General features: G+C 39.4%; 1 protein-coding gene across 1 annotated transcript in view; it reads right to left on the minus strand.

Annotated features, from left to right (window-relative positions):
* ITGA4 (integrin subunit alpha 4) overlaps positions 1-17,087 on the minus strand; it is a 93,870-nt gene that overhangs the window by 3,140 nt on the left and 73,643 nt on the right. The window contains exons 18-27 of the mRNA XM_027556174.1: positions 14,829-14,979; positions 12,928-13,023; positions 12,188-12,267; positions 11,713-11,802; positions 9,655-9,745; positions 4,374-4,481; positions 3,478-3,603; positions 2,380-2,499; positions 566-664; positions 74-193 (exon numbers count right to left, since the gene is read on the minus strand). Of these exons, the coding sequence (XP_027411975.1) occupies positions 74-193; positions 566-664; positions 2,380-2,499; positions 3,478-3,603; positions 4,374-4,481; positions 9,655-9,745; positions 11,713-11,802; positions 12,188-12,267; positions 12,928-13,023; positions 14,829-14,979 (1,081 nt within the window). The remainder of the gene's footprint in view (positions 1-73; positions 194-565; positions 665-2,379; positions 2,500-3,477; positions 3,604-4,373; positions 4,482-9,654; positions 9,746-11,712; positions 11,803-12,187; positions 12,268-12,927; positions 13,024-14,828; positions 14,980-17,087) is intronic.

Genomic DNA, 17,087 nt, shown 5'->3' on the forward strand with positions numbered 1-17,087 from the left:
CACAAGTTGGCTTTGAGAAAATTCAAGAATAGAATTTTGAGTGGTTCAACATTGGTAATGATTAAAGACTTACCTTCCACATAACATAAGAAATGAAGAAAAGCAAAATAAGTCCAAGTAGCAAGCTACTTGAAATAATCATTATAGTGAAATGGCGTCTAGGTCTTTGATGATGTAGTCCTTCGAGGAGAACCTACATAAATTAACCAAAAGAAAGAACCACCATTTAAAAAACTTGCCTCTATTTCCTTTGAAGTCCCTCTATTTTCCCCAATAGTATTTAGAATAGTCCTTCCCATTCTCTCTCTGTTCTAACACAACCATAGTAAACATTGGTAAATGTTTACCAGAAACAGGGAGTGTAATGTGCCGTGTCTGTGGTTCTTCCTCCGATTCATTCTACCAAAATCACCTTCTGAAAGAGCTGTTTCGTTCCTTCCTGACAGTTGTAGAAAACGCCGCTCCCCAGTAAAGTATTTTAGGCTCTCTGTGGTTTTCCTGACAAAACACCCTAGCAATATTTTTTCCCATAATCTTTATGTTTCAGTTAAAAAGGTAATCTTACATGTGCAACATTCTCATCCTTCTTTAGTTCAATAACTTTGGGATTTGGCTCCGGAAAAGCTGTTGCTCTTATTTCAAACTTCAATGCTTTAGTCTCATCCTGTTTAAAGAAAAGAGACATAGTTTTATTTCATGAAAACATATAGCAGGTAATGATCATGAGAAACTAAGTTTTCACAATTTATCTTCTCCAACTTATTTCACCATTTGTATTTAATTGCAATGCAATGCTTCCTTTAGTTCCAAGGGCATGTCCTTTGTATTAATTAATATTTAAATATTATTTGATAGTTATTAGTATATTTTTTCGTTAGGGAAGACTTTCTTTGTTTGATAAACATTTCCTCAAATTAATTTTATTTGGGCTTTTCTTATAGTATTTGGTATACTATCTGTATTTGATCAGATCTGATCAAATACAGATAGTATATCAAATGCTATAATGAAAAAATCTGGTACAAATATTTATAGCATTCAAAAATAAAATCACTGGATGAATTCAGTTTGACTATCTCACCGAGAGAGGGACTTCATAACCAAGAATTCAGGGCTTAGACATCTGTAGATGGGCTTCACAAACTCTAAGGCCCTTTGAAATTTTATTCAAAATTGAGATTTTTTTTTTCATATGTGCATTCATTAGGGTAGATGAGACTATATTTTTTGATCAAATTCTTATAGAAGTCTATGACCTGCAAATGTTAAAACTACTGTCTAAAGGTTATTTAACATTTTGGAGAGAACATGCAGAATTTTAAGCTAAAAATAAATTATGTGCTTTAGCTGGAGCAGTGCTTTTCACCAAGGATGATTCTGTACCCTGGAGGATGGTCATTTACGTCTGGAGCCATTTCCAGCTGGCAGGCATGGGGAAGGGGTGCTTAGCATTTAGCGGGTAGGGGCCAGCTATTCTGATAAGCATCCTACTAGCACAGGATGGCCCCTGGCAACAAAGAAGTATTTGGTCCAAAATGCCACTGGCACCCACTGGTGAGAACACTGACCCTGGAGAGTAAGAAGGCAGACTGCAAAAGTCTAAATAACTTACAACTAAAATGGAGCGCTCATATTTCCCTGTCTGATGTGTCTTCCTCTTAACCACCTTGTGGTAATTTCAACTTCTCCTCTTAACAGAACATGATAGCTGTCCTTTCCTTTGGCTTATTATGTGCTATGTACTAAGTTCTTTATAAAGATCATCTCATCTGAACAACTCTGAAAAAGATCTATTACCCATATTGATCAGATAAGAAAATTGTATCTCAAAGTACTTCTCATAAATATACACACTCCTTTCCAAGAAGAAGTCTAACATGTATTTAGGTAATTTTTAATTCAAGCCTTCAAAGTTCATGTCCTTAAAAGTGTGTTTGTGTTCTTGTATGTGTTTTGTTAAATTTTGATGTTTTAGATTTTATGGAAGTCTTAATTTTTAGTAAATGTATACTATATACAATAGTAGGTCTTTTAGCATAATTTGTAAATAACTTAAGGATATATGAAATGTTGAGGCAGCTAACTGATTTGAGTGACAGTCATAAATAGTTGGACATGCTTTCTAAAATCTCTTAATTATAGTCTATTTTATAGTCTATGTTATCTGTTTAGTTACTAAAACCATGTCATTTAGACAGTGTATTTTGAAGTGATAAATGGGAACAGTTTTAGAATTTCATTCCAGATTTTACAGTCAATCATACCTTCTTAATTTGTTGAATGCCTCCTTACTTACCATCCTACCTGTATAAGATGGTTGTGTTTGTAAGGTCTGTCTGAAATCTTATCCACAAAGTTGCCACTGTATCATAGACTTACCATTTCTAAAATGGATGGCCGACCTTCCAACTGAATGTGAACACTGGCTTCTTTTCCACTGTCCATTTTCCCAAAATGGCATGAGATATTTAAGCAATATGGATCAGCTTTCATGCAGTACTTAAAAAGAATACAAAAGAGCTATGTTAAAATTTCAACATTTTAAAGAAGATGGCTAAAATATTTTACGTGGAATTCAAGATCTGCTCTCATTTCTGGCTTTTGCAAAAATTTATCTTGCTATAAACATGGAATTAAGGATATGCTTTCATTAGTGGCACTTAAAAATGATCTTGCTTCAAAGAAAACACAAATATTTATAGTAAATTATAACAAAAACAAGTATTCGAACTGTATTATATGTTTCATTATTTTTATGAAAATATTCTGGGATAGGAAAAAACACATGAGAGTATTTGCTTAGTTACATGTTCTATGATCAAACTTGGATCCTTTGGAGGGTTTCCTTGTCCGCCCCCCCCCCCCCCATATAGTCACTAAAATGAAAAAGAGTGGAAATTTCATGCAACCAGAGTTTGTTCAGCTGAAGACAACATCTTGACCAACCCCCTAAAGGGTCTGGCACAAATGTCTGGTTGGCATGAATTGGGCACTTAAATAAATAATGACTAGTATGGTATAGGAGAAGGCAATGGCACCCCACTCCAGTACTCTCGCCTGGAAAATCCCATGGATGGAGGAGCCTGGTGGGCTGCAGTCCATGGGGTCGCTAAGAGTCGGACATGACTGAGCGTCTTCACTTTCACTTTTCACTTTCATGCATTGGAGAAGGAAATGGCAACCCACTCCAGTGTTCTTGCCTGGAGAATCCCAGGGACAGGGGAGCCTGGTGGGCTGCCGTCTATGTCAGCACAGAGTCAGACACGACTGAAGCGACTTAGCAGCAGCAGCAGCAGTATATAGTATATATTTAACCCTGGGTGTATCTCAGCTCTCCAATCATGCCTGCTCCTCACAACACAAGAACATTACCTGACCTGGCTTCTCTCCTCTACTCAGCTGACAGTTCAAACCTCTTGGTCCATGATTTTAAGTGTTTCAGTCCTGGACGTTGGAAAGCAAAACACTTAAACTTACCAGGAGCCTCTTATCAGTCTTTGACAGAAATCTGAATATATCTTTGAGGGTCTCCATTGTGCCTTTTTTCTGGTCCAATGCACACTTTCTTTGATAATTCTTAAAATGGCATTCTCCAGCAGTAGTCTACAAAGACAGAAAGCAAGAAAACTCTTACCCGGTATATTGGCAAGAACAACAGCTACCTGGCTTTAAAACTTACCTTTCACAGCTTACCTTTTCAGAAATATATCAAATACTTCTAAAATTATATGAAAATATTTTTTGACAGATTTGGGAGAGGTTAAATCTTTGTGGTTAAAAAAATGCAATAAAACTCAGAAAAATTTTAGAGGCTTGATATAGTCCTAAATTTATCAAAGGGCCTGAACCTTAAAAAAATTAGGGCAGTATGAAAACTGAACATTAGCATGAAACTGAACATGTCTTTGGCTCTAGACACACAGTAAAGTGTTACAGCAGCCTGCCCTTCCATCTCAATCTGGAATTCAAGTAGGATTTTTAAGGATTACCTCTCAAATCTACTGAGTGGATTTATTTGCTGATTGCTTGTCTTAAAACTGGGAAGGTAAAAATAAGTCAGATAGAATCAACATAAGAATATTGATTCTTAGTAGTTATTTGATAATAAAAGGCTGAAGTACTGATTTTTCAACATTGGTCCCAAGCTTTATGGAGAATCCAATCAAAGAACATCTACCAAAAGATAGAGCATAATTTTGTTATTGTCACATGTAGAGATTCCACTGTAATCACACAGTTGTAATGCAATAATCAAAGTGTACAAAACAAACGCATGGTGAATTCATAGCTGAGACCAAGTGTGACTGAAGTAGGGTAACAACCCTCCATTTTAGCAATATGACTTAGAAGAAAGGAAGGAACACCATTTTTACCTGGACATCCAAAATGTTGAACAGCTTATCGGTTCGGGGACTAAAAGAATTTGGTATCATTATTTCCACACCAATATTTGGAGCCATGCTTTGGCCGGTGTTGATGACCTGATAAGGAAAAAGTTTTAAACACTCAAAAAACACGTTTTATAAAAGTACGGATACCAATGAGCTTCTCAGGTGAACCCGTGTATTTCATGCAACATTTATAAGGGTAGGGGTGTGTAGTTGGTACCTGCACAGCAAAGGGAGATAGAATATCCACTATCAGAACTTTAAAATGTTTGCTAATAATATAACTGGTTATTATTCCTAGCCCTTTCCTTTTGGTGATTAGAACAAAACGTTTGCACTGATGGTTTATTGCAGAAATAGTCTGAAGAAAAAGACATCGATGATATACAGTTCAGGGGGTCAGGGTCACTGAGCCTCAGTGCAGTTGAAACTCCAAGTGTAACTTACAGGCAGCCCTCTATGTACATGATTTCTCTGTAGTCACAGAGTCAACCAACCAGCGGTTGGTTCTAAACTGTAGCATTTACTATTGACAAAAATCCACATCTAAGTGGACCAGTGCAGTTCAAATCTCTGTTGTTCAAGACTGTACCTGGCACATTACTGATCTAAGAAAACGTGATCAGTTCTCCTTATAACTACTCCATGAGGCGGGCTAACACTTTATGATTCACCAACTCAGGAAGATGCTAAGAGGGATTATTGTTGTATCCAAGATGACAGTCAAAAAATGGCAAGAAGTGGGACCGAAACCTAGGTATTCTAATTCTAAATAATATGTTGTTTTCATACAGTCACTCTGTGCTGAGAGAATAATCATCAGCAATGAGTGAAAATATATTTAAGTTCAGGGTAATTATAATGCGGAAGAACTCAGAAAATTAGAAAAGGGTAGGTTTAATTAGGTTTTTGAAAAAATAAAACAGGTTTTTAATAATATGCATAAAGGGAAGATATTTCTTCATAAATGATAAATGTCATGATTCTTGATCATGTTAAATATAAATATATAATATATCTTAGTAGTTATTTGATAATATTTGATAACATGATTTTTAAATATCATATAATATAAATACAAATATCAAATTCTTGATAAATGATAAAACAATTTATCATTGTCATTGATAAATCTGGGGATTGCAGAACCCTGAAGAAGAAAATTGAGCCAAAATAGTGATCAATGCAAAGCAATAGAGGAAAATAATAGAATGGGAAAGATTACAGATCTCTTTAAGAAAATTAGAGATAACAAGGGAACATTTCATGCAAAGATGGGCACAATAAAGGACAGAAACAGTATGGACCTAACAGAAGCAGAAGATATTAAGAAGAGGTGGCAAGAATACACAGAAGAACTATACAAAAAAGATCTTCATGACCCAGATAACCACGATGGTGTGATCATTCACCTAGAGCCAGACATCCTGGTGAAGTCAAGTGGGCCTTAGGAAGCATCACTATGAACAAAGCTAGTGGAGGTGATGGAATTCCAGTTGAGCTATATCAAAACCTAAAAGATGATGCTGTGAAAGTGCTGCCCTCAATATGCCAGCAAATTTGGAAAACTCAGCAGTGGCCACAGGACTGTAAAAGGTCAGTTTTCATTCCAAGCCCAAAGAAAGGCAATACCAAAGAATGTTCATACTACCACACAATTGCACTCATTTCACATGCTAGTAAAGTAATGCTCAAAATTGTCCAAGCCAGGCTTCAACAGTATGTAAATCATGAACTTCCAGATGTTTAAGTTGGATTTAGAAAAGTCAGAGGAACCAGAGATCAAATTTCCAAAGCAAGAGACTTCCAGAAAAACATCTGCTTTATTGACTATGACATGGAACAACAGACTAGTTCCAAATAGGAAAAGGAGTACATCAAGGCTGTATATTGTCATCCTGCTTATTTAACTTATATGCAGAGCACATCATGAGAAATGCTGGGCTGGAGGAAGCACAAGCTGAATCAAGATTGCTGGGAGAAATATCAATAACCTCAGATATTCAGATGACACCACCCTTATGGCAGAAAGTGAAGAAGAACTAAAGAGCCTCTTGATGAAAATGAAAGAGGAGAGTGAAAAGTTGGCTTAAAGCTCAACATTCAGAAAACTAAGATCATGGCATATGGTCCCATCACTTCACTTCCCAAATAGATGGGCAAACAGTGGCTGACTTTATTTTGGGGGGGCTCCAAAATCACTGTAGATGGTGATTGCAGGCATGAAATTAAAAGACGCTTACTCCTTGGAAGGAAAGTTATGACCAACCTAGACAGCATATTAAAAAGCAGAGACATTACTTTATCAACAAAGGTCCATCTAGTCAAGGCTATGGTTTTTCCAGTAGTCATGTATGGGTGTGAGAATTGGACTATAAAGAAAGCTGAGTACCAAAGAATTGATGCTTTTGAACTGTGGTGTTGGAGAAGACTCTTGAGAGTCCCTTGGACTGAAGGTCCAACCAGTCCATCCTAAAGGAGATCAGTCCTGTGTGTTCATTGGAAGGACTGATGTTAAAGCTCAAACTCCAATATTTTGGCCACCTAATGCGAAGAGCTGACTCATTTGAAAAGACCTTGATGTTGGGAAAGATTGAAGGCAGGAGGAGCAGGGACCAACAGAGGATGAGATGGTTAGATGGCATCACTGACTCAGTGGACATGAGTTTGGGTAAACTCCGGGAGCTGGTGATGGACAGGGAGGCTGGTGTGCTGCAGTTCATGGGGTCGCAGAGTTGGACAAGACTGAGCAACTGAACTGAACTGAAAGCCTTTGACTGTGTGGATCACAACAAACTGTGGAAAATTCTGAAAGAGATGGTAATACTAGATCATCTGACCTACCTCCTGAGAAGTCTGTATGCAGGTCAAGAAGCAACAGTTAGAACTGGACATGGAACAACAGACTGGTTCCAAATTGGGAAAGGAGTACATCAAGGCTGTATATTGTCACCCTGCTTATTTAACTTATATGCAGAGTACATCAGGTGAAATGGCAGGCTGGATGAAGCACAAACAGGAATCAAGATTGCTGGGAGAAATATCAATAAGCTCATATATGCAGATAACACCACCCTTATGGCAAAAAGCAAAACACTAAAGAGCCTCTTGATGAAAGTGAAAGAAGAGAGTGAAAAGTTGGCTTAAACTCAACATTCAGAAAACAGATCATGGCCTCCGGTCCCATCATTTCATCGCAAATAGATGAGGAAACAATGGAAACAGTGAGAGACTTTTATTTTCTTGGGCTCCAAAATCACTGCAGATGGTGACTGCAGCCATGAAATTAAAAGATGCTTGCTCCTTGGAAGAAAAGCTATGACCAACCTAGACAGCATATTCAAAAGCAGAGACATTACTTTGACAACAAAAGTCCTTCTAGTCAAAGCTATGGTTTTTCCAGTAGTCATGTATGGATGTGAGAGTTGGACTATAAAGAAAGCTGAGCGCCAAAGAATTGATGCTTTTGAACTGTGGTGTTGGAGAAGACTCTTGAGAGTCCCTTGGACTGCAAGGAGATCAAACCAGTCAATCCTAAAGGAAATCAGTCCTGAATAGTCATTGAAAGGACTGATGTCACTGAAGCTGAAACTCCAATACTTTGGCCACCTGATGTGAAGAACTGACTCATTGGAAATGACACTGATGCTGGAAAGGATTGAAGGCAGGATTGGAAGGGGATGATAGAGGATGAGATGGTTGGATGGCATCACTGATTGAGTGATGAATTTGAGTAAGCTCCAACAGTTGGTGATGGATAGGGAAGCCTGGTGTGCTACAGTCTGTGGGGTCGCAAAGAGTCCAACACAACTGAGCAACTCAACTGCCTCCTGAAAACTATAAAACCAACACAATAAGTTAGGAAAGAGATGTGCTATAAAATCTAAATGAAACACCATGGCTCAAAGTCTTGCAATAATATTCTGAATGCAGACACGTAGATTAAGCGGGAGTATGCCTGGCTTTGGGACAGGTGGTAACTGCCAGTCTTGGAAGCACAGGGCAGCTGTAAAAGGCAGTGTCAGCCATGGGGCCCAGCACTACCCAGACCTTTAGACAAGGTCTTCCTGATGCCAGAAAATCACCAAGCTCTCCTGCAATATACTTTATTTGTGTTCATCTAATAACATTTAGACTTCCGAGAACATCTTCATGCTTGAACAACTCATCAAGCCTACAGACTGAAAGCATCTCTAGGCCCAGTCCCTCCACTGTAATTTAACTAGAAAATACTTTTAAACTATTATTTGTAAATAAATAGGCCTTCTAGAGTCCAACTCAATTTCTGTTTATCAGAACACAGACCCCCATTGGACTGTGACAAGAGCATTCTTGGGGACTTAAAAGTAGAAGACTACATTTCCCCAATACTAGTGTATTCTAGTATAACAATACAATAACCTGAGTATAGACTCAAGAGCATTCTGAGGTCACCCTTCTTCCACAGATTTGGGGCAGAGGCCCAGGAGTTTGCGTTTTGGATAAACATCTCAAGTGATTCTGATACACCTTTTAAAAAGCACTGCCTTACAATTATCATAATGTGCGTAATCCAGACTCACTCACATTCTATAGATTTTTATATAGCTCTGAGAATGTCTGAGTAGTGCTTTTGATTGAAAAAAAATTTTTTGGACATTGTCTCCAATTACTTGCTCATTATCAACATCCATGCTGTAACAAAAATTTCAGTTTGACAGTAAAAAATTGTTAATGAATTTATAGCTTATATATTAGTATGGTAATACTTCTGGATGATGATAATATTCTCTACTTTTAAAAAGATTTACTAAACGATACATCACTTGTCACAGAGGCATATACCAGTGGCCTGTAAGGCTGACCAAGTGGACATTAAGTGGAGATGTGGAGGTAAAATCTTTGCTTGGTAATGTTAGGATTTGTATAAAGCTGGGACCAAGTTTCACTGATTGGCACCAAAAGATGCCTTCCTCTTGACCTATTCTGATTTCTGCATGTATCTCAAGCATAGTCAGCTCCTCCCATAACTTTGCCTATTTCAGGCATCACCTGTTCCCACTTGTACTATAAGGAGTGTGGGCTCAGTAACAGGGACAGGACGAATGGGAGAGAAGGGGCCCATGAAGCGAGGGCATGAGCCTTGGAGCAGCTCTCTCCCCGCCCTCAGCCAGCTGTGGCCTCCCGAACCTGAGGGACATCACACGCATATGATGTCCTCTGGAGCAGTGCCTCAGTAACAGTTCTTGCACAATATGAATACAAAATATGCACACAGTCATCTTACGTGGAAAGTGAAGTTCATTTTCTCTGTCGTGCACATTTCAAACCCATCTTCCTCCTTTGGTCCATACATAAATGAGGCTGGACTTACAAACCTGATGGAAAAGAATTCAGATTTAATTCAACTGTCTTATTTGATGAGGTACTTGAAAAACCTTTCTCTACAGTCTGAATATAGCGTATCTCTTAAATATGACATAATTCAGAGTACAGACGCCTCTAAGTACCAAGGAATACTTTTGATAAAGGTGAGAACACTTTCTTGTTAAGATAAGAATTTTTGTGAAAATGTAATGAATTTCCCAGGTGGCGCTAGTGGAAAGCTGTGGGCTCTAGTTTGAGTGACAATTTCTCTTCCCACCAATAGCCTCTACTTCCTTCCCAACACTGCCAGCTCACTCTAGTGACCGTTCCTTCTCTCTCAGCCCTCAAATGATTCATGCAAACTTGAAAAATATGAGATAAATTCTTAGCTTTGCCCTCAGGCTCCAATATCCACTTATACTTCAATGTATCTGACAGATTTTTTAATTACTTCTCACCATCCACCAATTCCTGCTGGCTATTTGTAATGAACCCCAAGTCTGGGGAACAATTCAAACACCAATAAGTAGGGCAAGTTTTTGTTAAAATACAAGGTTGTTACTCTTTTACCTGAGATGAAACATATGCATGGTTGGTAATGAAGTTCAAGGAATTTTTCTAGGGAAATCCCGATTCCCCAAGTTGTGCATATTTGGCAACTAATATGAGGTAATATGGGCTTCTTGGTGGCTCAGCAGTAAAGAATCTGCCTGCAGCACAGGAGCTGTAGGAGACGTGGGTTCGTACCCTGGGTCGGGAAGGTCCCCTGGAGGAGGGCATGGCAACCCACTCCAGTGTTCTTGCCTGGAGAATCCCATGGACAGAGGAGCCTGGCGGGTTACAGTCCATGGGGTCGCAAAGAGCTGGACATGATAGAAGCGACTTAGCACACACGCATGAGGTAATATGTTAGAGGCTCTTTTTCACAGCAAAGAGATATATCCAAATGCTGTAGATTGAGGCAGCTTCATAGCTGCAGAGCATTCGTTGCTCAAAATAACAAGATGTGTTTAATCGAAAACCGGAACGACACACTCATCGTAACAAAATCAAGGAGGCGAGATACGCATTCGAATCCAAGAAAGATGGCATCGGCTTCTCTCTGCTCCTCAGTCCTGCCTTCATAGGGCTTCCTTTCCCCCCTGCTTGATTTATTTAACTGGAGACTTGGTCCCATTGTTTTATTTTTATATACCTGTGTGCCATCATTATGGCTGATTAAAAATGACTGGAGGCGATTTACATTTAGAGCAATTAGAAAAGCCCATCTATTCATTCTGTATCTCATATCATCTATTGCTTTAAGAATGTGCTTTAAACTAAGATTAATCGGCTTAATATTTTCCAGTAAAATTATGAAAGATTTTCTCAATACTATTTTAAAAATTCTTTCTCCTCACATCTCCTTCCTGAATCAGAGAAGGGTCCACTCCAAGAATTACTAAGGTTGTGAGGAGTCAGTGAATGCTGGCCCTGGGGCTGTAGGGGAGGAACTCTGTAACTCACAGCTGTAGAGAGTGGACAAGGGAGCCAGCTCTCCTGTATCAGTTCAGCTGCCACACAGGTAGGTGCAGGGCTGGGACAAGAGAGACGTGGCCAAGCTTTCACTTCTCTAAACCTCACACTTGCCATGGCCACTGGGCAGAGCCTTACAAAGTGCACGCCAGCACTCTGGGCCCTGGCCTGTGCAGTGTATAGCTAAAAAGGCTGAATGTGGCCTGCTACAGGTTTGGTGGACTCTTCCAGGAAGAAATATCCTCCCCCAGGACATTAATATAAGGTGGTCTCAGTGATGACTACAGAGTGAGATAAAATCACAAACAGCTAAGCGATGGGCTGCCAACACCGAGGTTGTTAAGAGAAACAGCGCATGCTCTTTTCATAAGAAACCTTAAACCTGTTTTTGACCAATAATTTAAGAAGCAACAGAACTCAAAATCAGCTCAGAATTTTACAGCAGGCTTTCATGTCTACTCACCCATGAACTGTTAGCATGACTTCATACTTAAGAGGTATTGTCACAGTCACCTTATTACGCTTCACATCGCCTGTTTCCCCTTCATTTTCACTACAAAAGCAAACAGAAGAGACTCTTAGAATCCAGTCAGCACGAAAATTCTCATCAGAGCAAACTAATCACACCCATGTACTTGGAGGTTGGTTTAAAATATGCTTTTTGAAGAGTTAGAATAAAAGCAGATGTAACAGTAAAAAAATTTTATGTCAGAGCTGGCAGAAACTTGCTGTCATTATCTACGCTGCTATTTTACTATTTATCTCTATGCTATAAAGCTTTAGGTTAGAAGGTTTTTTGTTTTAACAGATCACATAAGAGAAGTTTTCTCCTGCAGATAATGGAACATAGCCCATGTTTCCCCTAAAGTGACCCCTGTTTCTCTCCCCAAAAGTGAGGGGTTCATCTAACACAGTTGTTTTTTCATAATGAAAAGTACCAGGCGGCATGTACTGTGATGTTGAGATCCTCGTCTGCTCTGCTGAGTGAGCTGGCATCCAGAAGAAAGCTAACATCTGTCTGAAAAACACAGACAGGGAACGCCCATTTTAAAAATAATCAAAAACATTTTTTTTTTTTTACAATCTGAATTTTAGTTTTTCTTATTGTTTACAATCTGTGAAATGCAGCTTTGAGATGCTGTTCTAGAAGCACAGGCTACCCCTCAAGACAGAGCTGCGGGGCAGCTGTGGGGTCTGTGGCAATGTTAAAGCGGCAGCATTCCCACAAGTGACGTGCAGAGACAAAGCCTCCTCTGAATGTAAAGAGAGGCAGGTCCAGAACGACAAAAACTCGAGATGCTTTAACAACCTGAGTGTGGACTCTTGCCAGAAACACCTTTTTGTGTAGCAGAGGTAACATGCCTGGCAGATAGAGTCACCTGGGGTGGGCTGGCGGGGAGTGTTGGGAAGTGTGAGACTGGGGAGCAGAATTCTGACTGAGCATTCACATGCCCATCCTGACATAAACAGGTGCCCCTGCTTTTTTATTTTTTTATTTTTTTAAACAGTGAACATTGCCAAGAATAGAAAAATCTCAAAGATCTCAAACCCAGTTAGTTTTGGTTTGACTTCACTTAGCTACTTAGTAAATAACAACAAATTATTTGTATGCAGCACAGATACAGAAAACAGAAAATACTTTATATTCCTGTGAGTAACAAAAACTATAAATGCTTACCTTTGATAGATGATCTACATATATATAACCAACCCTGCAGTCAAGTCTCACTATGCCGGAGCTGTCTGTTACTTCACAGTTTATTTGTTTCTCTTCCTAAAAGGAAAAATGATACAACTGGTTTAGGTAGAAGGGGACAAGAAGTCTGTCACATATTTTAAGGATGGGTTTTGAAAAGAAAATCATCCCCAGAGAATGTACTTCCTTGGAAGACTATTTTCTATTTAATTTTGGAATAAATCAGGAGGAATTAAATTACATAAATATGTGTATAAGTTTATAGTTAAAGTTCACATAAATTCTCCAGAGAGTATTTCCTGGACTTATAGCTTTCAGCCATGTTTCTGTGTTCACTGTTTAACTCAGGGTTCCTTGAAAAATTATTAAGGAATTCCTACGGTCTGCATTTCATTGGCCCTCTTCTGTCTGGGATGTGAGAATGTGATAAAGGTATTTAATTATAAACACTGAAATCACGATGCTGCTGCTGCTGCTGCTAAGTCGCATCAGTCGTGTCCGACTCTGTGCGACCCCATCGATGGCAGCCCACCAGGCTCCCCCATCCCTGGGATTCTCCAGGCAAGAATACTGGAGTGGGTTGCCATTTCCTTCTCCAATGCATGAAAGTGAGAAGTGAAAGTGAAGTCGCTCAGTCGTGTCCGACTCTTCGAGAGCCCATGGACTGCAGCCTACCAGGCTCCTCCGCCCATGGGATTTTCCAGGCAAGAGTACTGGAGTGGGGTGCCATTGCCTTCTCCGAATCACGAGGATACATATATTCAAATGTTTGGGGAAATACACACTTATGTACACTCACAGGTGCATGTTTCCCTCAGTAGCTGAGTTTTTCCTCTCACCACTGCAGATGGGCCCCCAAGGCTCTAGTGGAAGTGGGTAGTAGATATCTGTGAGAGGTCAGAACACTTTCTAAATGCCGTTAGTGTGAAGAAAGTCTCTGGGTGAGAGATGGGTAAATTTTCTAAGAGGCAGAGAAATATCCAAGAAGAAAGTGATTGAAACATTGCTCTTTCGAATTCAACATTACTAATACCTCATTGATGGATTTAAGTGCTCGTGACTAAGGCACAATGGTAAAAGGGGGAAAAAAAGCTTTCTAGATGCTCCAGACTCCTTCAGGAAAAGAGAAACTTGCGTGAAAGCTGGATGACACTGGTATTTTGGAATCTGACACTGGTTCTAGCATTTTGGAAGTTCTGTGGGATTGAGACAGTATATGTGAACCTAAAACGCAGAGCAGTATCTGCAGGAGCCCGGCATGGAAGACCAGTATTGCCCACGTCCGGACCCCGACCTCGAGGAGCAGCATCACAGCCCCAGGTGAGGATGTACCAGGGAGGAAAGCAGTGGCACCTGGCAGCTTGCTTGCATAACTGGACAGTCACTTCTGTCCCATAGTAGCATTTGGAAGCAGGAAGCTGACTCTCCTGATCTCAGTCATATCCCAAGAAACTTGCCATTTTGTTTAGGAGCACAGAGAAAGTAACAACACTGGAAACCTGAGTGCTAAGTGTGAATATTAAGACTCGAACCTCAAATATTTATACCTCAAACTGATAGTCATTCATTGAATTTAAATTCTTTAAAAAATTAAGTAAAATATGTAGTATCATGCTATTATAGCTTTTGATACTTGTTGTTCAGTCACTCAGTCATGTCTGACTCTTTGCAGCCCCATGGAGTGCAGCACATCAGGCCTCCCCACCCGTCACCATCTCCCAAAGTTTTCCCAAGTTCATGTCCATTGCATCAGTGATGCCATCCAGCCATCTCAGCCTCTGACGCCCTCTTCTCCTTCTGCCCTCAGTCTTTCCTAGCATCAGGGACTTTTCCAATGAGTCAGCTGTTTGCATCAGATGACCAAAAATATGTTTGATATTTACCAGATCTAAAATCTTAATGAAGTAAAGACCGGTGGGGAGCTTGATATGCAGAGTTGTCTCATATGCGTCATCTCCAGCATTATATAAAGACACGTTCAACATCAATGTCTTCATACTTCCAACAGCAAGATAGGTCTTATTTTCATGTGGTCTAAAAATGAAGTAATATTATTTAGTTTTTGTTTGGGAACTAAAAATCCATCTCTTCATTTATTTATCCTGAAATAAAATATTAACTTGGAAATACAACCATAGGAGATGACCCCATGCAAGTAGATATAAATCTATGTTAAAAAGAACTCAATATCCCAGGTTTCAGATAAATTTAGTTAATTATTACACAAGAAAAGTTTTAAATTTTAGTTATAATTAAACTAGACTGCTTTCTGTTTTTCTGTTTAACTTCCTGCTTCTATCATTTTACATATTTTTCTCATTATTTCAGAATATTTTCCTAAAAGATTTTTTTCATTTTCTTTCTTGATCCTTAAATAGACACTGAATTAGCTGTTTCCCAAGCCACAGGGGGACATGGGGAAAACTGAGGAAGAAGAACAGACTATTTCCACCAAAACAGAAGCCGTCCTGAGGGATGTGAGCACAACGTGGGAAGGGGCCGCTGTGGCCAGCAACCGGGTGCCACTAAAATCTGTCGGATTAGAATTAATTTCTTATGGCAGACTGGTCACCTCTGCTAATCGATGGGCAAAATTACAAAAACTGCAAAAATGCTTCAGCATCCTGTGAATCAGAACGAGAACATTGCTGCACACCCAGACGGACAGGTGAGTGCCCGTTGTGGCCTGAGTGTCAATGTTGAGAGTTCTCAGAAGTTCTTCCAGTTGATCCTCATTGCTAAGTGCCCTCACCCAGCATTGCCTCCTCCCTAATGAAAGTGGTTTCTCCAACTATCCCGCACACTGGGCAGCCCTAGAAACCAGGAAGTTCACACTGTCTGGTTTTTTCTCACCACTAGTATAAGTCTTCTTGGAGAAATGTTCTGGGTCATGATTATCACTATTTTCTCCAAGGCTAGCAACACAATTAGTGTTCAGAGTATATGTGTGGTACGTAAGTGCAGTAACCGGAAAAAGGGCTGAGCGACTGATCTGATCTGAACACTAAAGAAAGTTCTGGAACATTGAGGAACTATTGGATAAGTGACTGTTAAAATTTCATGAACTATATACATTCTATGAAATTACAGCCATGCTTATCTGCTTAGTGATGGAATGCAAATTCCAAATGTTTCATTAAGATAAAGTAAACATCTATTACTACCACATTCATATGTTCTGTACCCCACCCACACAACCTCATGTTTTAGCGACAGCACAGCTATTGAGCTGACCAATAAATTGATGGCAACATTGATACTGGAAAGAGTACAGTTGTTAAGAAGCAAAATATTATTAACCTCAGGATTATAAATTATAATTTTTGGACACATGTCCCTACTTTTATACCTCTAATATCTTTAAGAAATCAGACGTTTCACCCAATTCCTAAAAGTTCTTCCCCTCTTATCCTAGTTGTTTTACCACTTTAAACTTTCTTATCAAGGTAGAACACACATAAGGAGAAATGCACACAACCTAAATGGAGCACTCAGTACCTTTTTATAAACTGAATACATGTGTGAAAGCAGCACCCACATTGAGAAAAACATAACGCCAGCATCAAAGAAACACCTTTGTGCCCCCTTCCAATGATTGCCACCACCCACTATCTTGCTTTTAGTACTCTAGACTCGCTTTGCTCAGTTTTATACTTCATATAAACAGAGTCACTATGTAACCTTTCAGGATCTGACATTTCTGTATTCAAAATTTTGTGCTTAAGATTAATCTATATTGATGCATAGAGTTGTAAAGTGTTTCTTCTAACTAGTGTGCATACTAATGTTTATAAATATGCTATATTTGATTTATCTTTTCAACTCTCATTGGGAATTTGGCAATTCCAGTTTGGAGCTTCTGTAGTTTTCCAGTAAACATATATACGTAATTACGCTGTGTCCATCAGTCTGTCTATCTATGAGCAGACCCCTAACCCAGGACTAATTCCTGAAAAAAAACCTCGAAATCAGACTAATTCTGACAACCAGTTGAAATTTTACTAACAAGTTACATTTAGAAAATACACCAGTCCAGGTTCGATGCATGAAACAGGGTGCTCGGGGCTAGTGCTCTGAGATGACCCAGAGGAATGGGATGGGGAGGGAGGTGGGAGGGGGGTTCAGGATGGGGAACATATGTA

The sequence above is a fragment of the Bos indicus x Bos taurus genome, chromosome 2 (assembly GCF_003369695.1).
Source record: "Bos indicus x Bos taurus breed Angus x Brahman F1 hybrid chromosome 2, Bos_hybrid_MaternalHap_v2.0, whole genome shotgun sequence".
Taxonomy (NCBI): domain Eukaryota; kingdom Metazoa; phylum Chordata; class Mammalia; order Artiodactyla; family Bovidae; genus Bos; species Bos indicus x Bos taurus.